General features: G+C 40.4%; 1 protein-coding gene across 1 annotated transcript in view; it reads right to left on the minus strand.

Moving 5' to 3' along the window:
* The window catches only part of GPC4 (glypican 4), a 107562-nt gene that overhangs the window by 19981 nt on the left and 65043 nt on the right, over positions 1-22538 (minus strand). The window contains exons 2-3 of the mRNA XM_006057283.3: positions 15318-15476; positions 908-1299 (exon numbers count right to left, since the gene is read on the minus strand). Of these exons, the coding sequence (XP_006057345.1) occupies positions 908-1299; positions 15318-15476 (551 nt within the window). The remainder of the gene's footprint in view (positions 1-907; positions 1300-15317; positions 15477-22538) is intronic.

Below are 22538 nucleotides of genomic sequence, written 5' to 3' on the forward strand. Positions count from 1 at the left end.
GTTGTCTGGGTATGACCCTTTGAGGGTCTAATGGTAATAACACTAAGATCAGTCCTGCATAGATAACTTTGCTCTGGAAGAGTCCGTCTTCACTGGCACTGAGTCACAGAAAGGTAGAGGCGGAAAGGCCTTCAAAACATTCTCAAATTTCACCGTGGGGAGGGGATGGGTGAAGAAGGCATAGCATTTTTCCCTCCTTGAAATCTTGCTCAAAATCCTACTACAGGGATTTTCAGTGGCCCAGTGGTTAAGCCTCCATGCTTCCAATTGCAGGGGTCATGGATTTGATCCCTGATTCGGGAACGAAGACTCCACCTGGTGCAGCCAAAAATAATAAACAAAAACAAAACCCAACCAACCAAAAAACCCTACTACATAAAACTGAGGAGAGCAAAGGTTTCCTAGGGCAGCTAGGAGGTAAAGGCACAGATGCAGAGTCTTGCCCACTAAGTCTGCATCTCCCTTGTCTCCTGTCAAGGAGGCCCCTGAGGTACCCCCTTAGCAGGCTCCAAAGAACAGTCTGAAAAATACTGGTCTCATCTGATTCTTGTAATTTACAAATGAGGAAAACATGGTTCATTGCATCTGTTCTTTCCTGCATACTACAATTTCATTCTCTTTCCTGATAATTCTGCAAAGCCATTAAGTCAAGAGCAGGTAGTGCCATTTCTAAGAATGGCTACCAAGAAAACCATGAAAAGAATGATGACGATACATGAAGATGTTCATCGCTGTATTGTTTATAGGGATACAGTGCTCATATCAGGACAAAGTGTAGGTGACAAGAGGGGAGAGAAAGAGAAGATGACTGTTATTAAGACAATGGAATTCTAGTTGTTTATTTTTCCATACCTCCCAAACTTTAACATGAAACAAAACAAGATCATGGACTGTAAACAGTACTTACCACTGAGACTTTGCTCACCACATCTCTTGCAACTGCTAAGCCCTGAGCAAAAGTGCGGGCTGCCACAAATGCACGAGTGACCTGGAGCTTCAGTTTCCGAGGGACATCTCCAAAGGGCTTCAGCTGCTCTGTGTACTTGCTCACACACTCCAGATACTCGTCTGTGAAGTGGTACTGGGAGTTCACCAGGCGAAACATGCGCTCCAGGAGGCGGGCCCAGAAGTCATTCAGCATTTCTTCCAGGTTCACGTTCCCTGCCACATAGTAGCGCTTCAACTCTTCAAAGAGATCTTTAAATAGCTCAGAATTCTGCATGTACAAGTGGCCGTATGTCTTCACAAACATGTCATTCAGGGACTTTTCCGCATTTTCAAGTAGTTCTTTGAAGAATTCTAAACACAAAACCAAAACGGAAAGGGTTCTCAATAATTAAATAATGGGAGTGCTTTTCAGGTAAATCTGAAAACTGAAAAAACAAATCCTGATATTAAATTGGAAAACATGCTTGTATATAGGGTGGATTTCTTTGGGGGAATTTGGCATCTCTGATTGTTTTTCATTGAAGGGAAACCTATGTCACAAAGACACCTACATAAAAAAAGAAACTTAAACCCAATTTCTCAGGACTCAATATAAAACTGTATCCCTCCCTCCCTTCTTTTCTCAGTCAATCACAAGGTAAATAAAGAACTGGACAAAAATGAATACATAAAGTTTCCCTGAATTTTTTACTGTAAGAATCTAAACTGAAGTGAATAATGGCTCCTCATTGTAACCTGACACCGGGGCAGGTGTTGTCAAGATGTGCTGTTTACTTAGACATGATTTTAACCGCCTTTCTCCTCCTTACATCTACATGACATATAAGAAAACTGCCTAGGAAATGCTTGAGGCCAAGAAACATAATGAAACACCCCACATAAGCAAGAAAAGAAGTTCTCAGGTATTCCCTGTGACATCAGTATAAATCAGGGTAACCCAGGTGGCCTTGGGTTCCTAAAGGATTCATACAGTAACACCATGAGATTCTTTCCAGTCCAGAAAGACAGAAATGAAATGCATAACAGATTCAACCATAGATCTGGTATATTTATAAGATAACATGGGAAAATAAATAGGGAAAAAAGAATACCTGTCCCCCCTGCCTCCCAGATTTACTTTTTGGCCATCACATACTGCCCCTGCTGCTAAATCGCTTCAGTTATGTCCAACTCTGTGCAACCCCATAGATGGCAGTCCACCAGGCTCCCCCGCCCCTGGGATTCTCCAGGCAAGAACACTGGAGTGGGTTGCCATTTCCTTCTCCAATGCGTGAAAGTGAAAAGTGAAAGTGAAGTAGCTCAGTCGTGTCCGACTCTTAGCGACCCCATGGACTGCAGCCCACCAGGCTCCTCCGTCCATGGGATTTTCCAGGCAAGAGTACTGGAGTAGCATCACATACTCCCACAGCCTACATGTTAAAGACTTAATCTCTTAAATACAAATAGTAAATTAGTTTCTCCTGAATCTTTTCTCAGGAAGTTCACTGAAAAGAGAAGTTAACAGTCTTCTGCAACATTAATCATTCTTAGAAGGCAATGGCACCCCACTCCAGTACTTTTGCCTGGAAAATCTCATGGACGGAGGAGCCTGGTAGGCTGCAGTCCATGGGGTCGCTAAAAGTCGGATATGACTGAGCATCTTCACTTTCACTTTTCACTTTCATGCATTGGAGAAGGAAATGGCAACCCACTCCAGTGTTCTTGCCTGGAGAATCCCAGGGACGGGGGAGCCTGGTGGGCTGCCGTCTATGGGGTTGCACAGAGTCGGACATGACTGAAGTGACTTAGCAGCAAAGAATCTATGTCTGGTATAAAAATAAACACCTCATGGTATCACGTTTATAAGCAGGAAATGTAATAAATACCAAAGCAAAATATAAGGACTGCATCAAGAAAGAAGCTGCCTCCAAGTGAACATGGAGCAAAAGAAAAATAAGACAACTCCTTCAAAGCTAGAAGAACATTAGTGAGCTTATCAAAATGGACTAGCGCTACAAAACCCTTCTCTACTGCTTGCCTTTTATTTCCTGAGTTTTCTTCAGTGAGAGAAAGGGAAACCCCCATTATACTGTACAGCCTGGCATTTTTACCAAAATTCTCTCCCTGAAAGGACATAAAGTACAGAAGGAGCTAGGGGAACCATATGAAAAGAGTTACAGTTATCAGGTACCTGGGAAGAGGCTCTCATTCTCAGCAAGATCCCAAGTGGTTCTTAACTGTGGTCCCATGGTATAGACATGCATCGACATCACTGGGTCATAAGTTCCTGGATCCCACCTTAAACCTACTGGATCAGCAACCCTGGAGGGAGGGGGCAGCCATCTGGGACTCTGCTACACCCTACAGTTTGAGAATCAAGACTCTCAATGAGGGGTGGGATGGGGAGGGAGATGGAGGGGTTCAAGAAGGAGGGGACATATGTATACCTATGGCTGATTCATGTTGAGGTTTGACAGAGAACAACAAAATTCTGTAGAGCAATTACCCTTCAATTAAAAAATTAAAAAAAAAAAAGACTCTCAATGAAACTTGTTCCATTTTGCCTCTCACTAGCAGTCACCACCAGTTTAGGAACTGTGCTGAATGTGAAGCATTCAGGGTAAGGGTTAATGCTTTAATTAGAAGAAAATACATTTCCAATAAATTGGGTTTTAGCTTTTTTTGTTGCTTTCTTGGGGGTCATTTCTTGAAGGTGGTTGGGGGTGAATTTCCTCATGTGGAAGTATCTTGAAACTAAGAGTCAGGATGGAGGTAGCATTTTTCTAAGACTTCAGAGTTGGGGAAAGTTGGGGTAAGAAAAGACGTTAAACGTCAGCTGGTCCACTTGCCATACCGGCCTTGAGTTATTAGCATCCTTGCCAAGTGGTGCTGGCTCTCACATACTGGAAAAATAAAGCCTGGTCACTGATATCAATATGGGAAACTTGTGTCAACCCAGTGGTACTAATATTTCACCATCCAAAAGAGCAGATGGCAAAGACGACCACAGATCCTTCCCTATGCTGGATCTTTACTATATTGCTCATAAAATTGGCACACATCATTTACTGTAGAAACGGGAAGTTGAGAATGATTTGACTTGTGTTTTCACGACTCTTTAAATAATTCTGAATACTCACATTTCTAATGAATGGTTTTTAATGGTTTTAAAACCTTGGTTTTTAAAGGTGGGGGCAGAATGATATGGATAGCTTGGTTTTAACTGAATACCACTATGAAAGGTCAGAGTTTATTTTTTTAGGCTTAAAAGTGTTCGAGGTCAAAGAATCACTAAGACACTGCAAATTTTATGGTAAAAATAAAACATTCTCAAGACTTCCTCATTTGTGTCAAAAGCCCGTGGGTCGGTATAGATATATTTATATAGCTACACTGAGGTACAAGATCAATGATCCAATGAAGAACAGATCTGATTTTAACACAGCATGTTCTCTGCCTAATACCACAATGGACTTTATTTCCCAGGACTCAAATTCTGTCTAGGAAGGTTTTGTGTGTGTGTGTGTGTGTGCATGCACATATGTGTGTGATGTTAGCTTATATTTTTCAGAGTTTACTTTGGTGCTACATACATATTAGGCTCTAATTCATTTAACCATTCAGAAAATTGATTTCCTTTTCTTCACATTTTTAAAGATTCTTTAGTGTGGCCATAACTTGCAAATATAAAGGCTGAGTGGATTATACATAGAAATTCTATAACACTGATATAAGGAGTTAGAAATCTGGTAATTTTCTCTCTCCAAACTATGCAATTTCACAAGTACGTACCAAGTGGTTGCTATGTGCTCAAATCAAAGCACATGGTTTTGCCATGCATCTTAACATTCCTGCCCAAGCAGACTGTAATGAAAATTTCTAGGAAGATGAATTTTCTCCATCCAATTCACCTTTACTATCCTGCTACTTTCCGCACATGCCTTTATGGAGGCACCGGATTTTTAAAGCGTCTATAAAATCCTTAATCTTTCATTTCATATAGCAAGTTTTTTTTTAATATTCATCTATTTCTCACCTACAAAGTCAACAGAACAAAAGTCAAGTGATCCAAGAGACTCAATCTCATTTCTCCTTAGATGTGTTCTTTTCTAAAAAATATTTAGTTTTTTATCTGGCCGTGTTTGGTCTTAGTTGTGGCATGTGGGCTCTCTAGATGAACATGTGGGATCGAGTGCCCTGACCAGGGATCAAATGCAGGATTGTTAGTATGGAGTCTTAGCCACTGGACCACCAGGGGTCCTTCCTTAGACATGCTCTTGATCAGTCGTTTTAGTCGTGTCTGACTCTTTACGACCCCATGGAGGAGCCCCACCAGGCTCCTCTGTCCAAGGGGTTCTTTAGGCAAGAATACTGGAGTGGGTTGCGGTGTCCTCCTCCAGGGAATCTTCCCAACCCAGTGATCGAACCTGCACCTCTTCTGTCTCCTGCATTGGCAGGCAGGTTCTTTATCACTAGCACCACCTGGGACACCCCCCTCCCCGACATGTTGTTATCAGCCTGGTAAATGGGACTATTCCACCTATGTTTTTTGTCTCAAAGAGATCTTTTAAGGATATGGCAGACATAATTTAGATTCTAAAATCCATACCAATTGGGTACAATACCAATCAAAGCATAACAATTTGCTGTAAGGAAAAAAGGGGGGAGGAAAGCTTTTGCATCTGTTCCTCTTACCAAACTGGCAGCTCTCATATGTTCTTGTAGATTTCTTCACATCCCCATCCCCCTCTCTTCCTACATTTCCTTCTACAGTGGGGTACAGAACACAAACTAGACATTCAGGACACGGTCCCCAGCCATCAATAGCAATTTCATTCATTGCTGCAAAGCTCATCTCTACTTTATACCCCATTATTCAAAATCAGATCTTAACTCCCGAAGAAAAACCGAGTGGGCCTGAGATACCTAGCAATCATTCCTTCATAAACATTATGCCTAAAGCCAATTGTAAGACAGTTGGTGGCTAAAACAGAACCAGTCAGGGGCAGTGTCAACCAGAGTTCCACCACAATCAGAAGCTGAATTAATTGGAAATCAGATCTCCCTTGTAAGAACTGCTTGTGTTCATGAAAAATGCTGTTCAGGGAGTCAGTTTTAAGTGATGCCATTGGTGTCTGAAAGAAGAATCAGAGAGGAGACAGTTTATAAGCATTTGAAATATGGTGTCTCTGATCAGGGTTTATTTCTCTTTCAATTTTCAGTTTGGGGGCTTAAGGGTTTATGTTCTAAGGATCAAACAGCTGCTACACCTAGGGCTCATGAATGACCACTTAACATAGCAATGGAAATAAACAGTGTAACATGCCAGGATCTAAAGCAGCATCACACAGTGGGAAAGGCATGAGACCTCTCATTTATGAGCTATGTGACCTTCATGGGACAGAGGATCTAAACCTCACCGAGCCTCTGTTGCTTCTTCCTCCATTAAATGGGACTATCACTGCTCCCCTCATTATGGATCATGCCTCACGCATAAGAGCTGCTCAATAAATGCACACCATACGTGATACATGAAATGATACTGTCACCTTTAGAGTTTCTTTATATATACAATCATTAAAAAAAAAAACTTTCAAGGCTGGTTTTTATCTTTCTTGGCAGAGTCAAATATTATCGATCTTGGGCGAACATAAATTAAGCCAAAGCTGCTGGAGAACAGTTAAGACCCAAGACCTTATAAAACTGGGAGCAATTTACCCAAAGATAAAGATGCTTAATGGCTGCAGCTTCCAATGCTGTAAAATGTCCCAGACATCCACAAGGGTGGAGCAACTCCTGAGTGAAAAACATGGGATGGAGAAATCCAAGGAAGAGATTACACATGATATTACAACAGAATATCATATATAGCACACACACACACACACACATATATATATATATTGCGTTGGCCAAAAACGTCATTCAGGCTTTCCTGTAAGACAGTATGGAGAGACCTGAATAAATTTTTTGGTTAACCCAATACAAAAAGATCAAGGCAAAGAATTAGGGAAAGGAAAATGAGGAATTCAGAAACAGTAGGTCAATGCTCCACCCCCATGTATTTCACCTACGTTCTTTGCCAGAAGCAGCTCAATGCAAGGGTTGAGCTAAGAGACTGGGACTATCTTCCACCTTTACTATGTGATTATTCCTTTTTGTAAAGGTGATTATTCTTCTTGTCAGTAGTACCCATTCAAGATGGGAAAAACTACCAGAGTGAAAAGGCAAAACTTTTCCATATAAAAGTTTTCTATGTAAATATCCTGTCTTTTACAAAAAGAACATCATGTGCTTTTGGAACTTCTATCCACTGCCACTTGTCTTGCATCAAATAAACATTCAAAATTCTTGAAATGGGTCAAAAGGCCTTCAGTTCTGCTATTAAATGCCATTAGTTACTACTTTATAAACAATCGACCGGCTATTGATTAATGAGTTAGAATGCATTCTAGAATTAACCCGTGACCTGAAGAGACTGGGAGCCCTTTCTATTCAATCCATTTGCTTGGTGCTATAAATTACCCCCTTGTATTTATGTTATTAGGAAGCTGCCTTTTACATATAAGGATTAATTTCCTCTTTACTGTAAAGGCCTTATTTCACAGCCCTGGTGTGGTGTGCAAACAGTAAGTTACCACATCCACAAAATTCCTGAGAAAGAAACCTCCTGGTAAATGCTACAAATCATACTTCTCACAGTTAAGAAAACTCAGAGAATTATAGCTATCCATGCTTTCACCCAAGGTCTTAAGTATTTGATGAAGAACAGCTAACACAGGCATCTATAAATGGAGGCGGGGGGGAGGAAATTAAACAAGCATTTTACTGACCAAAGCAGACTGAAACTTGGGCTTCTGACTATCTCCTCTGTCTTGCTTTTCTGGCCAAATCCATGTTAAGTTTTTAACAGGCACTGTCCTCCAGCTTGGCATAATGTCCCTCCTCAGGAGTGCCTGCTAGGGAGGGCATGGTGCACTAAAAGGACTTGTACTTGACTAATGTTCCTCAGCTATCGCCCAACAATGGACCTCTCCTAGGCTGACAAGGCCATTGCCAGCTGCGGCCCTTATTAGGGGCTGTTAACATATGAAAGGGGCTGGGGGATCCAGCCACAGTAGGAGCAGCCCTTTCTTCCCAAGGTTGCTTTCAGTAGTTAATGCATGTTGAATGCTAAAGCTCCTTTCCTTTCTCTCTCCCAGGCAACTTGGCCCAGGACACAAGGCTCACTGCTGTAAGCCCTTCCCCTGGACCTTGTTCCATTTCTAGTAATGATCCTCCCAGCACCAGCTAGCCAAGTCACCTTAGCACAGCTGTATCCCTTCTCACTGAGAATGGCCCATGGGGGCAGGTTTAAGAAACCTCCAACAAAAAAAAGAAAGAGGCTCGAGTACTGTTCCAAGTGCTCCATATACTAACCTCCACGTCTATCTATTATATGATATGACCTTATACACAAACCTCATATACAGTCTATCTGTTCATGATCTAATATAAAATGAAAAATGAGGATGCAGAGTAGCATAATCAGTTATGATTCTGATTTCTATGTACATACATACATTATCTACCTGAGCAAAAAAGGATGAGGCATACAGTGGTGATGGTGGGGTATTGGGGAATCAGCGTGATGTTTTTCAATATGATTCTCAATTTTGTTCACTCCAATTTTGCTCACTCCAATTTTGCAGTGACATAATCAGAAAAGTAATCCACCTCATGCTTTCAAAAATGACTTTTTCCCTTATCATATTCATCCAATTTAAATGCTTCAATGCATTTTTTTCTACTTTTTCCTAATTGTCTACAGTGAGTATCATGATGCTGAAAATAACCCAAAAGTGGCAAAACACCAGAGCAGTTCTTACATTTTTTGTTAAAAAATACTGTTTTTTCCTACAAACTATTCCTTTGAAGTCGTAGCAATGTGGAAAATATGGCAAGGTATGAAGAAAATAAAAATTACCCATAATCCCACCATTAAGAGACAACAACAATGGTTTATTGAATTTCTTTCCTGTCTTTTCTATGAAGGAATGTGTTGTCACACGGTTGAAGTCATACTGTATTTATACCCTGTTCTCATGTAACATTGTATGGTTAGCACTTCCGATTTGATTAAAAAGCTTCCAGAAATATCATTTTTAGCAACTGCATACTATGACACTATATGGCCAAATCATAATGTAATCACTATGGGATGTTTAGACTGATTTCCTATTTTTCATTAATGACAGATAACACTGTGCTGCACATTCCTGTACATAAACCTGTATGCAGATTTTTCTTTCCTGGTGATCAATACTTAGAAGCAGAATTATTGAATCAAAGGGTAAGAATGAACCTATGTGACACATCTGACATACTGCCAGTGACCTACAGAAAAGGTGTGCCCATGTATCACTCCCTGCTTGAGTCCCCTTTATTATGAGAGAGACAGAGAGAGAGAGGTGGAGATGGGCCAGGACAATGAACAAGAAAGGCCTGAATGGCTTGGGAATTCTCTCCGTCAATCAGAGTAACTGCTAGATCAAATAAGCCCTTTTCTTCGCCAGGACAGACAGACGCATGGAAAAAAAGGGTGAGCAGAGATGATCAACAAGGTTCTCAACTCCCAGGCTCAAAGCACAATGAACCAACAAAAACAGATAAAAGCAGTTTGGCTCAAGCTCTTCTGTGTATTTACTTGCCTCCAAACAGATCAGCTGCTTCTTGAAGCCACAGCTAATAGCAGAGACCCAAAGAGAGAGTGCTCAGGGCGCGCTGAAAGCTGCACAGGATTTTCAATGAGCCAACGCCACAGCCACAATTGGTCACACCTGAGATAACAACTCAACAGGCAGAAAACCTCTGTCAATACAGAAACGTGTGCGTTTTGTCTGAGCTCTTGATTTGATTACAGTAAACTGGTAGTGGCTCATTCTAGTCACGTTTCACAGGGAGATTATCAAAGAATTAGAAAAAATACCCAGCTTTTCAGTCTCTTTTGCATGGAGAGAAAAAACAAAAGAAAGAAAACAGAATTGTAAAACATAGAGTAGCAGTGCTTTCCAAGCACAGTATGATCTGAAAGGAACACTGCATTTGCAGGAAAGCCAGAGGCCTCATGTCTTTTTCTATACTTTTTGTGGCTACATCTTGCCTGCTGTGCTTTTCTAGAAGTTTTAAGAAGCAACAAATTTTAAAAAGACATCTTAATGAATGAAACCCGAGGTAAGGCTTAAAATTAAAAACAACACTATGTTTTGTGTATGTTACACATTTCTATGACACGTGTATCTTAAGGATGTCTAAGACTTAAACTAGAGACCCAGGAAGTCTTTAGTAAGTTGGTATGGCCTTGCAAAGGACAGTAAGAGAACTATACAGTTGAAAAATACTTATGGTCAGGGGTCAGGAAAATTCCAGAAATTTCAGCTTAGCTAATGGCCATGAAGTTTAGTTGGCCATATATTTTTCATGGGCATGTGAATTCGAATGCCTTCAACTCGCTGAATCTCCACACTGCTTTGCCTACTGGCCTAATGAAGTAATGGCAAGGATGAACCATGGAAAATTTTTAGTCAGTGATTAAAACACAAATTTGGCTCAATCTGAAGAGTGGCCACCCTTCACTTAAGCTCTCCAGCCCTCTTGTTTTCTATCATTTCACAAAAGCAGGACATGAAGCACTCTTCAGATAGATGGGACAGACAATTATTTCTTTTATGTGCGTTTTAAGCTAATTCAGAACATTTCTACTATTATTCGAGTTAACAAGCTTCAGGCCCATGAGAGGGTTTTCAAAGACCTGGTGAAAGTAGCAGAGGGTTAAGAAATGATAGGAGGAAAATAGAGGGGACCATGCAGACGCCTAATTAACATCTTGTAAGACCTTTCACTGAAGCAGCTGGTCTGGTCACATGTTTAGAAGATTCACAGAATTTGTAGAATTGAAAGGGTCTTTAGAGAGCATCCAACTCAACCCCTTCATTTTATGGATGGGAAAACTGAGACCAGTTAATTGCCCCAGGTCACAGTGGGTTCACAGCAGAAGCAGGCTGATAACTCGGTAGGCTCCACCTCCTGCCCAAAGTTGCTACATTTGCTCCCACAATGGCAAATGAAAGCAGTTTCCCCAATGGACTACCGTCGGACAACACTGCAATTTCCTTAAAAAGTCTTTTTGAACCTGCAAAACAACGTGCAAATAATTTGATTTAGAGAGTCTGTAAGCAAGAATCTATCTTTGTGGTTGTTACCATCATTTTTACTATGTCACTTGGAAATACACGTAACATGGCAGCTCTAATCTTCTTAATCTATTTGGGTTGTTTGATTTAGCTCTGATTCTTTTAAAAACAACTAGCCTCACAAAATGTGACATTTGGGGGCGGGTCTTTATGTTGTGGTCCCCAAACACGGATTATGCCCTGCTTCTATTATTTCTAGTCCTTTTGCCAAGCAATTCTTTCAAAGCCCCCTGAACGGAGTATCTGATTAGCATATTTATGAGACAACTGATTCAGCTATGTTAATTAGCAGTTCTATACTTCAAAAAAAGAAAGAAAGAAAGAAAAATTCCCAGAACTGACCAAGAGGGGGAGCAGCTAACTCTGTCTGGCTCCATGTCTCTAGCCCAGGATAGAAGATTTTTGGTATTGAACATTCTAAGTCAAAGAGTAGATTAAAGTATAGGAGAATACAAAGGTGAGTCCTAAATTCAGAGGTATGGCTTTAATATATGGGATATCTGAGAATGAGAGGTGTGGTTGGGGGGACTGATGCCTAAGGAAGTTCTATACTTCAGTTGGGTCTCAAAACACACACGTGTTTCACAACTTAAAAACTGGTTTATACACTGTACAGGTGCAAAGAACAGAAAATTAAACGTGTAGAACAATGGACCTTAGAGATAAGGGGACTCACTGATTCCAAAACACCAGAGCTGGCGCTCGGACTCTGCCCAGAGCTCATTGAGGCAGTATGATAATGGGATGCTTTCTGGTTAAAAAGGGGGAATTCCTGAAAAGCCTCAAAAAACCTTGTTTTTATTTGAAATTTTATTTTAAAAAAAAGTACTTGTTCCTGCCTTAGAAAAACATGGTATCTCATAAACATGACTGAGGTTTTGATGATAGAGGAAGTTGCCTGAGCTCAGGATAGCCACTTTGAATGTATACTATAAGCTTGGAGATGGCCAAAGATGCTTCTTTGAAGTAGTCTGACCTCCTCTGTTCCCATGTGTCCCTCACTGTTTTCTCAGTACTTATCGCTAGCCTTCTTTGTGCCACCTTGCTGCCCCATTTTCTCTCTCCAGTTGCCATCTTGTTACTCTGCTCAACTTCCTGCCTTCCATTCACATCAATAACCCTTGGTTTGGCTTTTACAAAGGTGGTGACCACATCACCCCACCCTTGAACTTCTGAGAGTCACAACAGCCCCTGTACAACTTCACTCAACATAATCTTTAGGCCTGGTGGAGTACTGGCAGGTCATAATTGCCAACCTTAAAAATCAATCAATAAATGCAGCACCCACCAGAGGATGATTGTTTCTTGGCTACCATTCAATTTTTACCATATAGAAGCAGTTAATTGTCTCAGAAAACCTAACTTGGGGATGGGGGGGAAGCAAAATATCCAAGCTCTGTTCTGATTTGCAGGTCAAACACATTTTAGCTACTACACCTTCAAAATAATTTAAATCTATGCTGCCTACCTTTATTGTCTATGCCATAGTCTAATGTGAAGTCAGAAAAAACAAGCTGGAGTTTCATAATAATTTTTCATGGCCAGTTTTGAAACTGATAAAGAAACAGTGCTAAACACATATATTGAAGGTGAAGCCTGGTAGGGATGGGCAAGAGAAACTGTTTTTCTCTACCTTTTTAAAAAACATATGTTAACACTTACTGATAAAGTTTCTTTGTATGGCTTTTTAAAAACTACACACTGGAGTCATACGAATTATGCTATAAAACCATGGGGAATGTGAAGGGGAGAGAATAGGAAAACCAGCAGGCCCATCGGCAAGAGAAATCACTATGTCTGTGCTCCACACCAGGAGGACACATGTCTAATAAGAAATGGGGTGATCTGGAGGTGGTGACCTTGGAAGTTAACAGCTTCATCTCCACTCCAGCAGGCTACAAACAGGCTGCTGCTGCTAAGTCACTTCAGTCGTGTCCGACTCTGTGTGACCCCATAGACGGCAGCCCACCAGGCTCCCCCGTCCCTGGGATTCTCCAGGAAACAACACTGGAGTGGGTTGCCATTTCCTTCTCCAATGCATGAAAGTGAAAAGTGAATGTGAAGTCACTCAGTCGTGTCCGACTCTTAGCGACCCCATGGACTGCAGCCTACCAGGCTCCTCCATCCATGGGATTTTCCAGGCAAGAGTACTGGAGTGGGGTGCCACTGCCTTCTCTAGCCACTTCTAAAGAGCTGGAATTTTCCCTTTTAAGTCCCATTAGTAAACCCCCAAGTAGTAATTTTTAATTATCAGCATCTCATGTTTTGAAAGATGAGCATCTGACTATCTTCCTAAGTTTTTCTCAGTTATTGTCTTGAATGGGAAATGCCATAGTCAAGGGAATACCATTCTTTTCAATGATCATACTGATAAATTTAGTGACCAGGAGACACAGGTGGTCTAATGATGTCTTTTGCCAATAACACTCATCTCCACGTGGTGTCAACAGGATACAGAAATATATAAATTATTTCCATCTATTTAGAGAAAGGAGATACAGACTAAGCATAATTCCTCATACAAAGTGTTGGGGAAAGTGGCACAAAAATTGGTACATAGAAAAATTTAGTTCACCTACATTACAGTTTAATTATCCATTTGTCATGTAGCCTGGGAACCTACTAACACTTATTAAATCAGTTATCAGTTTCAAATAACGAATCTCAAAGCCAACATTTGAAATACAACCTGTTCTAACTGGGGGCTGCCTTATCAGCTAGATCAAATCTAATTTAGTCCCACTTCTCACCATGGTAATGAGCCCTTTGCAGAAATGCTCAAAGACATTTCACATCTTGAAAATTTGCCTTGTACTTCTTCACCACACAGAATGTCAGGAAAAGCATGCTTCAAAGGTACTATGTAATTAGAATGGCCTTTACAACAGGCACAAAGGAAATCATTTCTATTAAAATTAAATCTACTTCACAACAATCTTCAGATTGAGTGAACAGCACCAGAGAAAGGAATCCTGAGGTGTTTGGGACCACATAACTCTAGTTTTGAAAGTCTGTTATCTATTACATTGCTTCAGATATGTTGAAGTCTCATCTAACTCAGATTGGCTATTTCTTCACTCTGAAAAGATGAAGTGTGCATCTGAGAATCCATATTTGGCACAGGGGACATTATGAAATGGGTTTGTTTGTGACTTTAACATGGATAGACCATTGCTTCTTGGCCTTTTGGCTAAGATCAAGTGTCACATAGATAGACCAAGTGTGAAACTGAAAGTGTTAGTCACTCAGTTGTGTCCAGCTCTTTGCGACCCCATGGACTACAGCCCACCAGGCTCCTCTGTCTACGGGGATTCTCCAGGCAGGACACTGGAGTGGGCTGCCATGTCCTACTCCAGGGGATTTCCCAACTCAGGGATCAAACCCAGGTCTCCTGCACTGCAGGCAGATTCTTTACCATCTGAGCTACTGAAGCTCCAGCTAAAATGAGGCTCTGGATGGAGCCCAGTATACTGAAGACTAGAGCCCAGGAGCTATCTCTGGGTTGCCGCTGGATGGACACTCGAGAGCTGAGCTTTATTCCTGTGTTCTACAGGGTTTCTAGGAATTCTGGTTGGCTTTGGGGGAGCCATTTTGAAATTAAATTTGAAGTCCAGCATCTGCAGAATATCTATGGCTATTTTGGCTACGTTTTCAAATGCCTGTTTTTTATTAGAAAGTTTTTTTTTAAGTGACTTGCGTCAACAACACTATTGAATAAACGAAAATAAACAAAAGCATTTAAACTACTTTAATCTCTTCCTTGGCTTCTTGTGACCATATTTCCATAATGGCTACCAGACCATACAGATCCTAGTGTATCTGGAAGGATTCTAGCACTAAAGCTGTAAGGCTCACTTGCCCCTGGGACCCAGGAAGGAGAGCATCTTGAGAGAAAACGAGCACTGAGAGAAGGGCGCTCAGGGAGAAGCAACTGTACAAATTTCACTGGCAGCTCATGGATGTGACTTGACTAAAAGGTATAAAATGAATTCAAGGGAGTTCCCTGGCCATCCAGTGGTTAGGACTCAGCACTTTGCTGCCGTGGTCCAGGTTCAATGCCTGGTCAGGGAAATAAGATCCTACAAGCAACATGGCGAAAAATAAATAAAAAAATAAGCAAATGACTACACTTACTGAGACCAAAGTTCTAATACATACCATCAAACTTCTTGTAGCGGGAGGCAAAGACAGCTTGTAAATGATTGCACTGTTCGCTGACCACACTTTTGAAATCCTCCTTACTTTGTAGGCTGTACTTCTCCTCCATCTCTTGCGAGCAGCAGGTATAACCCTGGAGACAGATTTTCAAATGATCACCTGGAAGATAAAATGAACAACAATCAATCTCCACCATAAGTCATCAAGTTCAAGAGGGAAGAGGTTGATTTAGGTGCCCATGCTTGGCTTTATCTGTCTGTGATATTCCTGCAAAAGCCCAGATGTCAAGATTTTCTTGTCCAGCATCTTCTGTACAGGTGTTAAGACACTAGAAGATTGACTTTATGACTGTGTGTGGTATAGTCACTCATTCATCCAAATAGACTAATGGCTCTCAATAAACGTAATCTTCAGGTAGCTCAGAGTCAAGGAAAATGTCCAAGACACATTCACTTCATAGCAGCTCAATGCACAAACCATCTGCCTCCCCTACACCAACAGCATTCTGTTTGTGGTTTTGACATCAGAGTCTAGAAAGCTGCTTTTTTATAAACCCCAAACTTCACTCCCGCCTTGTTCCTCCTCTGTCACAGACCAAAATTTACCCTTCGAACAGACCATGCCTCTCTCTCATAATGACCAAGAGATACAGCACCACTCAAAAATAATCCTACCAGGTACCATCACATTAGTTCTGCCAATATTAATTGTTTAGTATAGGTACCCTTGTATAATTTTCTACTGATGTTTACAAGGATCTACCTTCACTGTTCCTCCTGTTGTTGCAGTTCATGTTCCATGATAGACAAAAGGGTTCTGAAAAGACCTAAGGCCTCAGGAACTCAGGAAGGCGTATGCTGAAGACATATGAACCTTTCAATGGTTAAGTGTGAATAATAAATCAAGGGATGAGGAATGGAGAGTAAAATCTGTGTAACAGCACTAATCATGGACATGAACTGGGCCAGGAGCCGACCACTGCTGCTTCTTGGCTGTGGGTGCTTAGAAGAAATAAGTCTTCACCTCGGACAGATGGCAAAGTAGCCTTGTGGCAGGGGCAGACTTTAGATTACATGGTGTTGGCAATTTATTTGACTAACACTAGTGTTGTCAACTGCACAGATGCAAATAATTACATAATCAGATATATTCCTGATCATTCTTCCTTCCTGGCAATTAAAAAGTAGGGAGAGTGTTACTGCCAGACAAAAATGGGTTTGCAGCAGTAAAGGGCTATTTAAAGAAGAAGAGAAGGGAAACAATCTTCAAATAACTTCCTCATCCAGAAACTAAAAAATGCTTCTTTTGCCATTTTGAAATCTTTGGGGTGGGGATGGGGTCGGGTGGGGGCTAAGGAAGGATGTGAGCGAGTTTAGAGCTGTGAGGTTGCCGAACATCTTAGATCTCATTAGTGGAAGAAGCCCAGTTTTCTGGAAACACCTTGTTACCAACCAAAAACAAAACTGCCTCCTCACTGGCTTATCAAGTTCACAGCAGGTCTTTTGGTACTGAGACATCTAATTAGCAGAGAGATACCCAGTTGTCTCCTGGTTTCAGGGTGGAGGATTCCTCCCTCAACACAATCTTCATGCAAAAAATAATGCGAAGGTCCCCAACTACTACAGCAACTACAAGTTACAGTACTTGCTGTAACTGTGTTTAAAAAGAAATCCATATCACACTCATACCCCACATAGAAAATGAACTGAAATACAATGAGAACTTAGGATGTACAAAACTACATAAATGAATTATAATAAGAGAGTAGCTACTTTTTAAGATTTTCACAGGCTAAAAATCATCACAGAGCCACTTCTGCTCATTTGAGCCCTGACTACACCACATAATCTGTCTGCATTTCTAAAAAGTGTTACTTGAAAATGTAATGTGACATTCTTGCCAGAAGCCCTGTCCAAGACACACTTGTGAATTAAATCCCAAACCATACTTGGGCTACTAGGGATTTGGTGCCATAACCAGTTTTGGCTGATGAGAAGTTCAAAGGGAGGAAAAGGGACAAGTCTTGGTGCATCTGAAGAAGAAATTATGGCCCTGCACACTGGTAAGAACTCAAGCAACTCGTTTGATTTTTAAAACATAAATAGTTCTACTTTAACACCAAAAAACAATTTCTATGATTCAAAGCCAGGCCATACGTATCGATGAAAGACATTCCACTTTGTTGGAGGTTGCTTCTACAATGCTGGGTCTGAATGAGAAATGCCTTTTGTTTCTGGAGATCTCCTCTGAACTTGGTGATCCTATGTACTTCTCATTTAAGAAGGATGTCACAATTGGGTCTTTAGGCTGAAAGAGCAGAGGACAGGCACAACAGGATCCAGTGTCGACAGGTAGACAACAGCCACTGCTGGGCCGGGGGTGAGGGCATGTGAGGAGCTTCTGACACACGCCCTTTCTGAAGAATTCTAGCTTCAAAGCCTGAAGCATTAGGGCCACGGAAGCCTTGGGAGTCTTAGTTCATCCAACAGTTCGAGTAAACATGGTTATGATCTACAACCGTCATTTGCCTCCTCTACGTCCCTAACTCAACCTCCTGCTCCTGGGACCCTGGCTGAGTTCTTCATAGCCTTCTTCGGGTCCCTTACCTTTTCACCCCTTTTCACTCTTCTCATCCTATTCTCTCTTAACCCACTCCGCCTCTTTTAACAGCACATAATGAGAAACTGGAGGACTTTTTGTATTTGTTATACTTGTTGAGAGTTCCCTGTTCGTAAGTTCAAAAGCAGGTGTATTGAAGGCTTTATGGATTTCTAAGGAAGCACCTAAATTAAGTTGCTTTTTGTACATGGCCCTTGATTAGGTTTTTTTCTTTGTGGGTCAGTGGCCCTCAAAAGAAAAAAGGTCCCTTAGCCTTGTCCTCAGAGGCTTGGATGAGAGTCAATGAAGCGTGCTTTTAAAGCCTAACTCTGCGGCATTAAAAACAAAAAAATCACTCGAAAGAGCCAAACTTTTTTCAATCACACCAGCTCGATGTAATTTCTCCTTAGTCCTAATATCAATGCCTTCGTTTTTCAAAGCTGAACAAAGACAATCACAATAAATTACTACTCAATCCTGCAGAGTGTGGATTGGCTCTTTTTTTTTTTTTTTCCCCTGTAGCACTTCAAATCAATGGTTAAAGAAGCAGGCATTGAATATGAGGAATCCAGTCCATCCTTTAACATGGCTCTGCAGCGGGCAATCTGCAGAACTGGGCTTTCTCATTTTATTTCATTTACTCCTCCCACCAAAGCTGGCTCTGATGTACAGATGAGGTGCAGCTAACGTCCATTTACTTCTAGTTACTCATAACCCAAATGTTATATTAAAATGTTAAAAATGGTGGTGAGTTTCTTAGCCAGTTCCCAGCCTATTTACTACAAACCTAAGTACTGCTAATTGTAATTTCATTTTGAACTCCAACTAGAAGGCAAGAAAAGGTCTCTCAGATTCTCACACATTTGGAGGGAGATGGTTATACAGGAATACTTGTAATTACTACTAGGGTGTCAGCTTTCTGTACCTGTAGGAGACAGAATACGTCTATTCAGGATTCCTCTGTCAGAGTCCTAAATGGAGGAAACAGCAGCCAGTGTATGGGACACAATGCAGAAAACGCAGGCTTGCCTGCGCCAGCACAATTTGGAAGGCAGACATTCTCTGATGCCCAACTGATTTTACTCAAAATGCAAACCAAATGCCTTTGGTAAATAACAAATATACAAACTGCACCCTAAGGGTGAGCATTGCAGTGAGGGGCATTTGAGAAGAACTGACTGGAAAGTCCTTAGAAAAACTGCCAATGTAAGAGGTTCTGATTTTGCAAAAGCCTTTCAGGCAGAAAGGAATTTGGAGAAAACTCAGCTTTGTTTCTGGGTTTTTGCTTTATTAATTTTACTGAAGTATGGTTAATTTACAATGTTCTTTTTAATTTCTGCTATTGAGCAAAGTTACTCAGTTATACACACACACACACACTCAAACATACATGTATATTCTTTTCCATTATAATTTATCACAGGACACTGAATATAGTTCCCTGTGCAATATAGGGAACAACCTTGTTATTTATCCATTTTACATATAATAGTTCACATCTGCTAATCCCAAATTCCCAGTCCTTCCTTCCCCCTTGAATGTAACAAGTTTGTTCTCCATCTGTGTCTCTTTTTGTTTCATAGATATGTTCATGTGTACTGTATTAAGACTCCACATATAAGTGACATCATATGGTATTTATCTTTCTCTTTCTGGCTTAGTGTGTTAATCTCTAGGTCCATTTGTGGCTAATGGCATTGCTTCATTCTTTTTAATGGCTGAGTAATATTTCATTATATATAAATACCACAACTTCTTAAACCAACAGTCTATTGATGCTCACTTTGCTTCCATGTCTTGGCTATTGTAAATAATGGTGCAATAAACATTGGGGTGCATGTATCATTTTAGGAGTTTTTAATCTTTTCTGAATATATGCCCAGGAGTAGGTGTGCTGGGTCATATGGTAGTTTTTTTAGTTTTTTGAGGAACCCTCATACTATTCTCCATAGTAGCTATAACAATTTACATTCCCACCAATAGTGTAGGAGGGTTCCCTTTTCTCCACACCCTCTCCAGCATTTATTGTTTGTAGATTTTTTGATGATGGCCATTCTGACTGGTGTGGGGTGAGACCTCATTGTAATTTTGATTTGCATTTACCCAATAATTAGCAATGTGGACTACCTTTTCATGTACATATTGGCCATCTGTATGTCTTCTTTGAAGAAATGTCTATTTAGGTATTGTCCATTTTTAAAAAACTTTGGTTGTTTGGGGGTTTTGTTATTGAATTGTGGGAGGTATTTGTATATTTTGAAAATTAGGCCCTTGTAGGTTGCATCATTTGCAAATATTACATCCCAGTCTGTAGGTTGTCTTTTTGTTTTGTTTATGGTTTCTTTTGCTGTGCAAAAGCTTGTAAATTTGATTAGGTCCCGTGTGTTTTTCTTTATTTCTATTGCCTTGGTAGAGTGATCTAACAATGGCACAATTTATGACAGACAATCTTTTGCCTATATTTTCTTACAGGCGTTTTATGGTATCTTGTCATTTTTGTGTATATTTTAAGAGTGTATTCTAGCTTCACTGATTTACAATGTACTGCCCAACTTCCCCAGCACCACTGAAGAGAATCTTTTCCCCACTGTGTATTCTTGCCTCCCTTGTTGAAGATTAATTGTCTCTAAGTGTGTGGGTTTATTTCCAGGCTCTCTATTCTGCTCCACTGATCTAGATGTCTGCTTTTGTGCCAATACCATACTGTTTTGATAGGTGTAGCTTTGTAGAATTGTCTGAAGCGTGAAAGGGTTATGCCTCCTGCTTTGTGCATTTTCCTCAGAATTCCACTGGCAATTCTGGATCTTTTGTGCTTCCATATAAATTTTAAGATTATTTGTTCTAGTTCTGTGAAAAATTTCATGGGTAATTTGATAGTGATTGCATTAAATCTATAGATCGCTTTTTGGCCAGTTTAACAACATTAATTTTTTAAATCCAAGAGCATGGAATATCTTTCCAATTCCTTGAATCATCTTCAATTTCCTTTACTAATGTTTTATATTTCTCAGTGTATAATTCTTTCACCTCCTTGGTGAGGCTTATGAAAACTTAGCTCTTGACAAGCAGTTTTAAAGAAGTGAATTTTAAAAACCTCCAAATACTTGATACTATCTGAGTCTTTCATTCTTCAGGTCTAATGGTAGTCTGGGGATAAGAAGACTGATATAGGGAAATATGGGTTTGAATCTCAGACCTACATGATTCACTGTAAGCTCTAGGAAAAATCACTTACCCCCTGGAGGCTGAGCCCTTTGTAAAGAAGGAAACATTATGAATACAGTGCAATAATACAAAGACTTACATGCAAATGTTAATAGCAGCATTATTCATAATAGCCAAATGTCCCACAACGGATGGATAAACACAATGGGATGTATCTGAACAATGAAATATTATTCAGCCACAAGAAGGAAAGAAGTTCTGAAATGTGTTTCAATATGGTGAACTCTTGAAAATACTATATTAAGTGAATGAGCCACTTGCAAAAGTCCATATATTGTATGATGCCATTTATGTGAAATGTCCAGCCTAGGTCAATCTATAGAGACAGAAAGTGGTTGCATGGAGCTGAGGTGGGATGGTGGCGGTCAGGGGTGAGAAGGAAGGGGTTAAAGCTTCAAGGTATGATTTCTCTCTGGGATAATGAAAATGCTCTAATTGATGTTGGTAATAAACACAATTCTGTGAGTATATTAAAAGCCATTGTATACTTTAAATGGGTGAATTGTTTGGGTAATAAATCATATCTCAATGAAACCATTAATGTAAAAAATCTGCTGCTTGTTAATAATGCATCAATATTGGTTTATCGATTGTGTCAAGATACCACAGAAACATATGATGTTAATAATGGGAGAAACTGGATGTGGGGTACAGGAAAACTCTGGGCTCTATCTTCCCAAATTCTGTAAATCTAACACTTCTAGGATAAAGTTTTTTTCTTTTTTTTTTTAAAAAGCAAGCTTCAGTTTTCAAAGTAAAAAGGATAAATATGTGGGGGAGTTGCCTTTCATCAGTATTACATCAAACACTTGATTTAATCCTAATATTGGGGAATCACATCAAGCTATTATTTGCTGGGGTAATTTTCCTAATCCCTCAATTGCTACTTTACTCTTTTCCTAATTTTTATTTGTTCTGAAGTAAACAATTCCTAGCCATTGGTCTCAACGGTTACCAAAATAGTTTCTGTTCACTTTCTCGATCTAAATTCATGGAGCCACAAAGTGAGCTAAAACACAGGTTGCTGTATAACTCCAGCCCCTCCAGGCTACCTAAGAACCCCAGGAGGAATATACAATGCCCTGCTTCATGGGAACAAAGAAACAAAATCTCTAAAGGTTTTAATGATCCCAGGGGGGTGGGGGAATGTATCTATTAATCCATCCTTCCTCCCTTGCAAAGCAGCAGTGAAATGGCCGCAAGTAAAGCGCTGTGCACATCCAAAGCCTGAAGTCACTCGGCCTAAACCTTAATAATAAAGCACATAAATTATAGTCATTATGGACATGTATGATTTGAGATCACCTACCAATCAGTAGGAGAAATGCAGCTAGTGAGCATTTTGCAAAACCTTGCCAAAATATAGCTCTGGAGGGCTTAGCTGCCAATTATTTTTAG

This window comes from Bubalus bubalis, chromosome X, assembly GCF_019923935.1.
Source record: "Bubalus bubalis isolate 160015118507 breed Murrah chromosome X, NDDB_SH_1, whole genome shotgun sequence".
Taxonomy (NCBI): domain Eukaryota; kingdom Metazoa; phylum Chordata; class Mammalia; order Artiodactyla; family Bovidae; genus Bubalus; species Bubalus bubalis.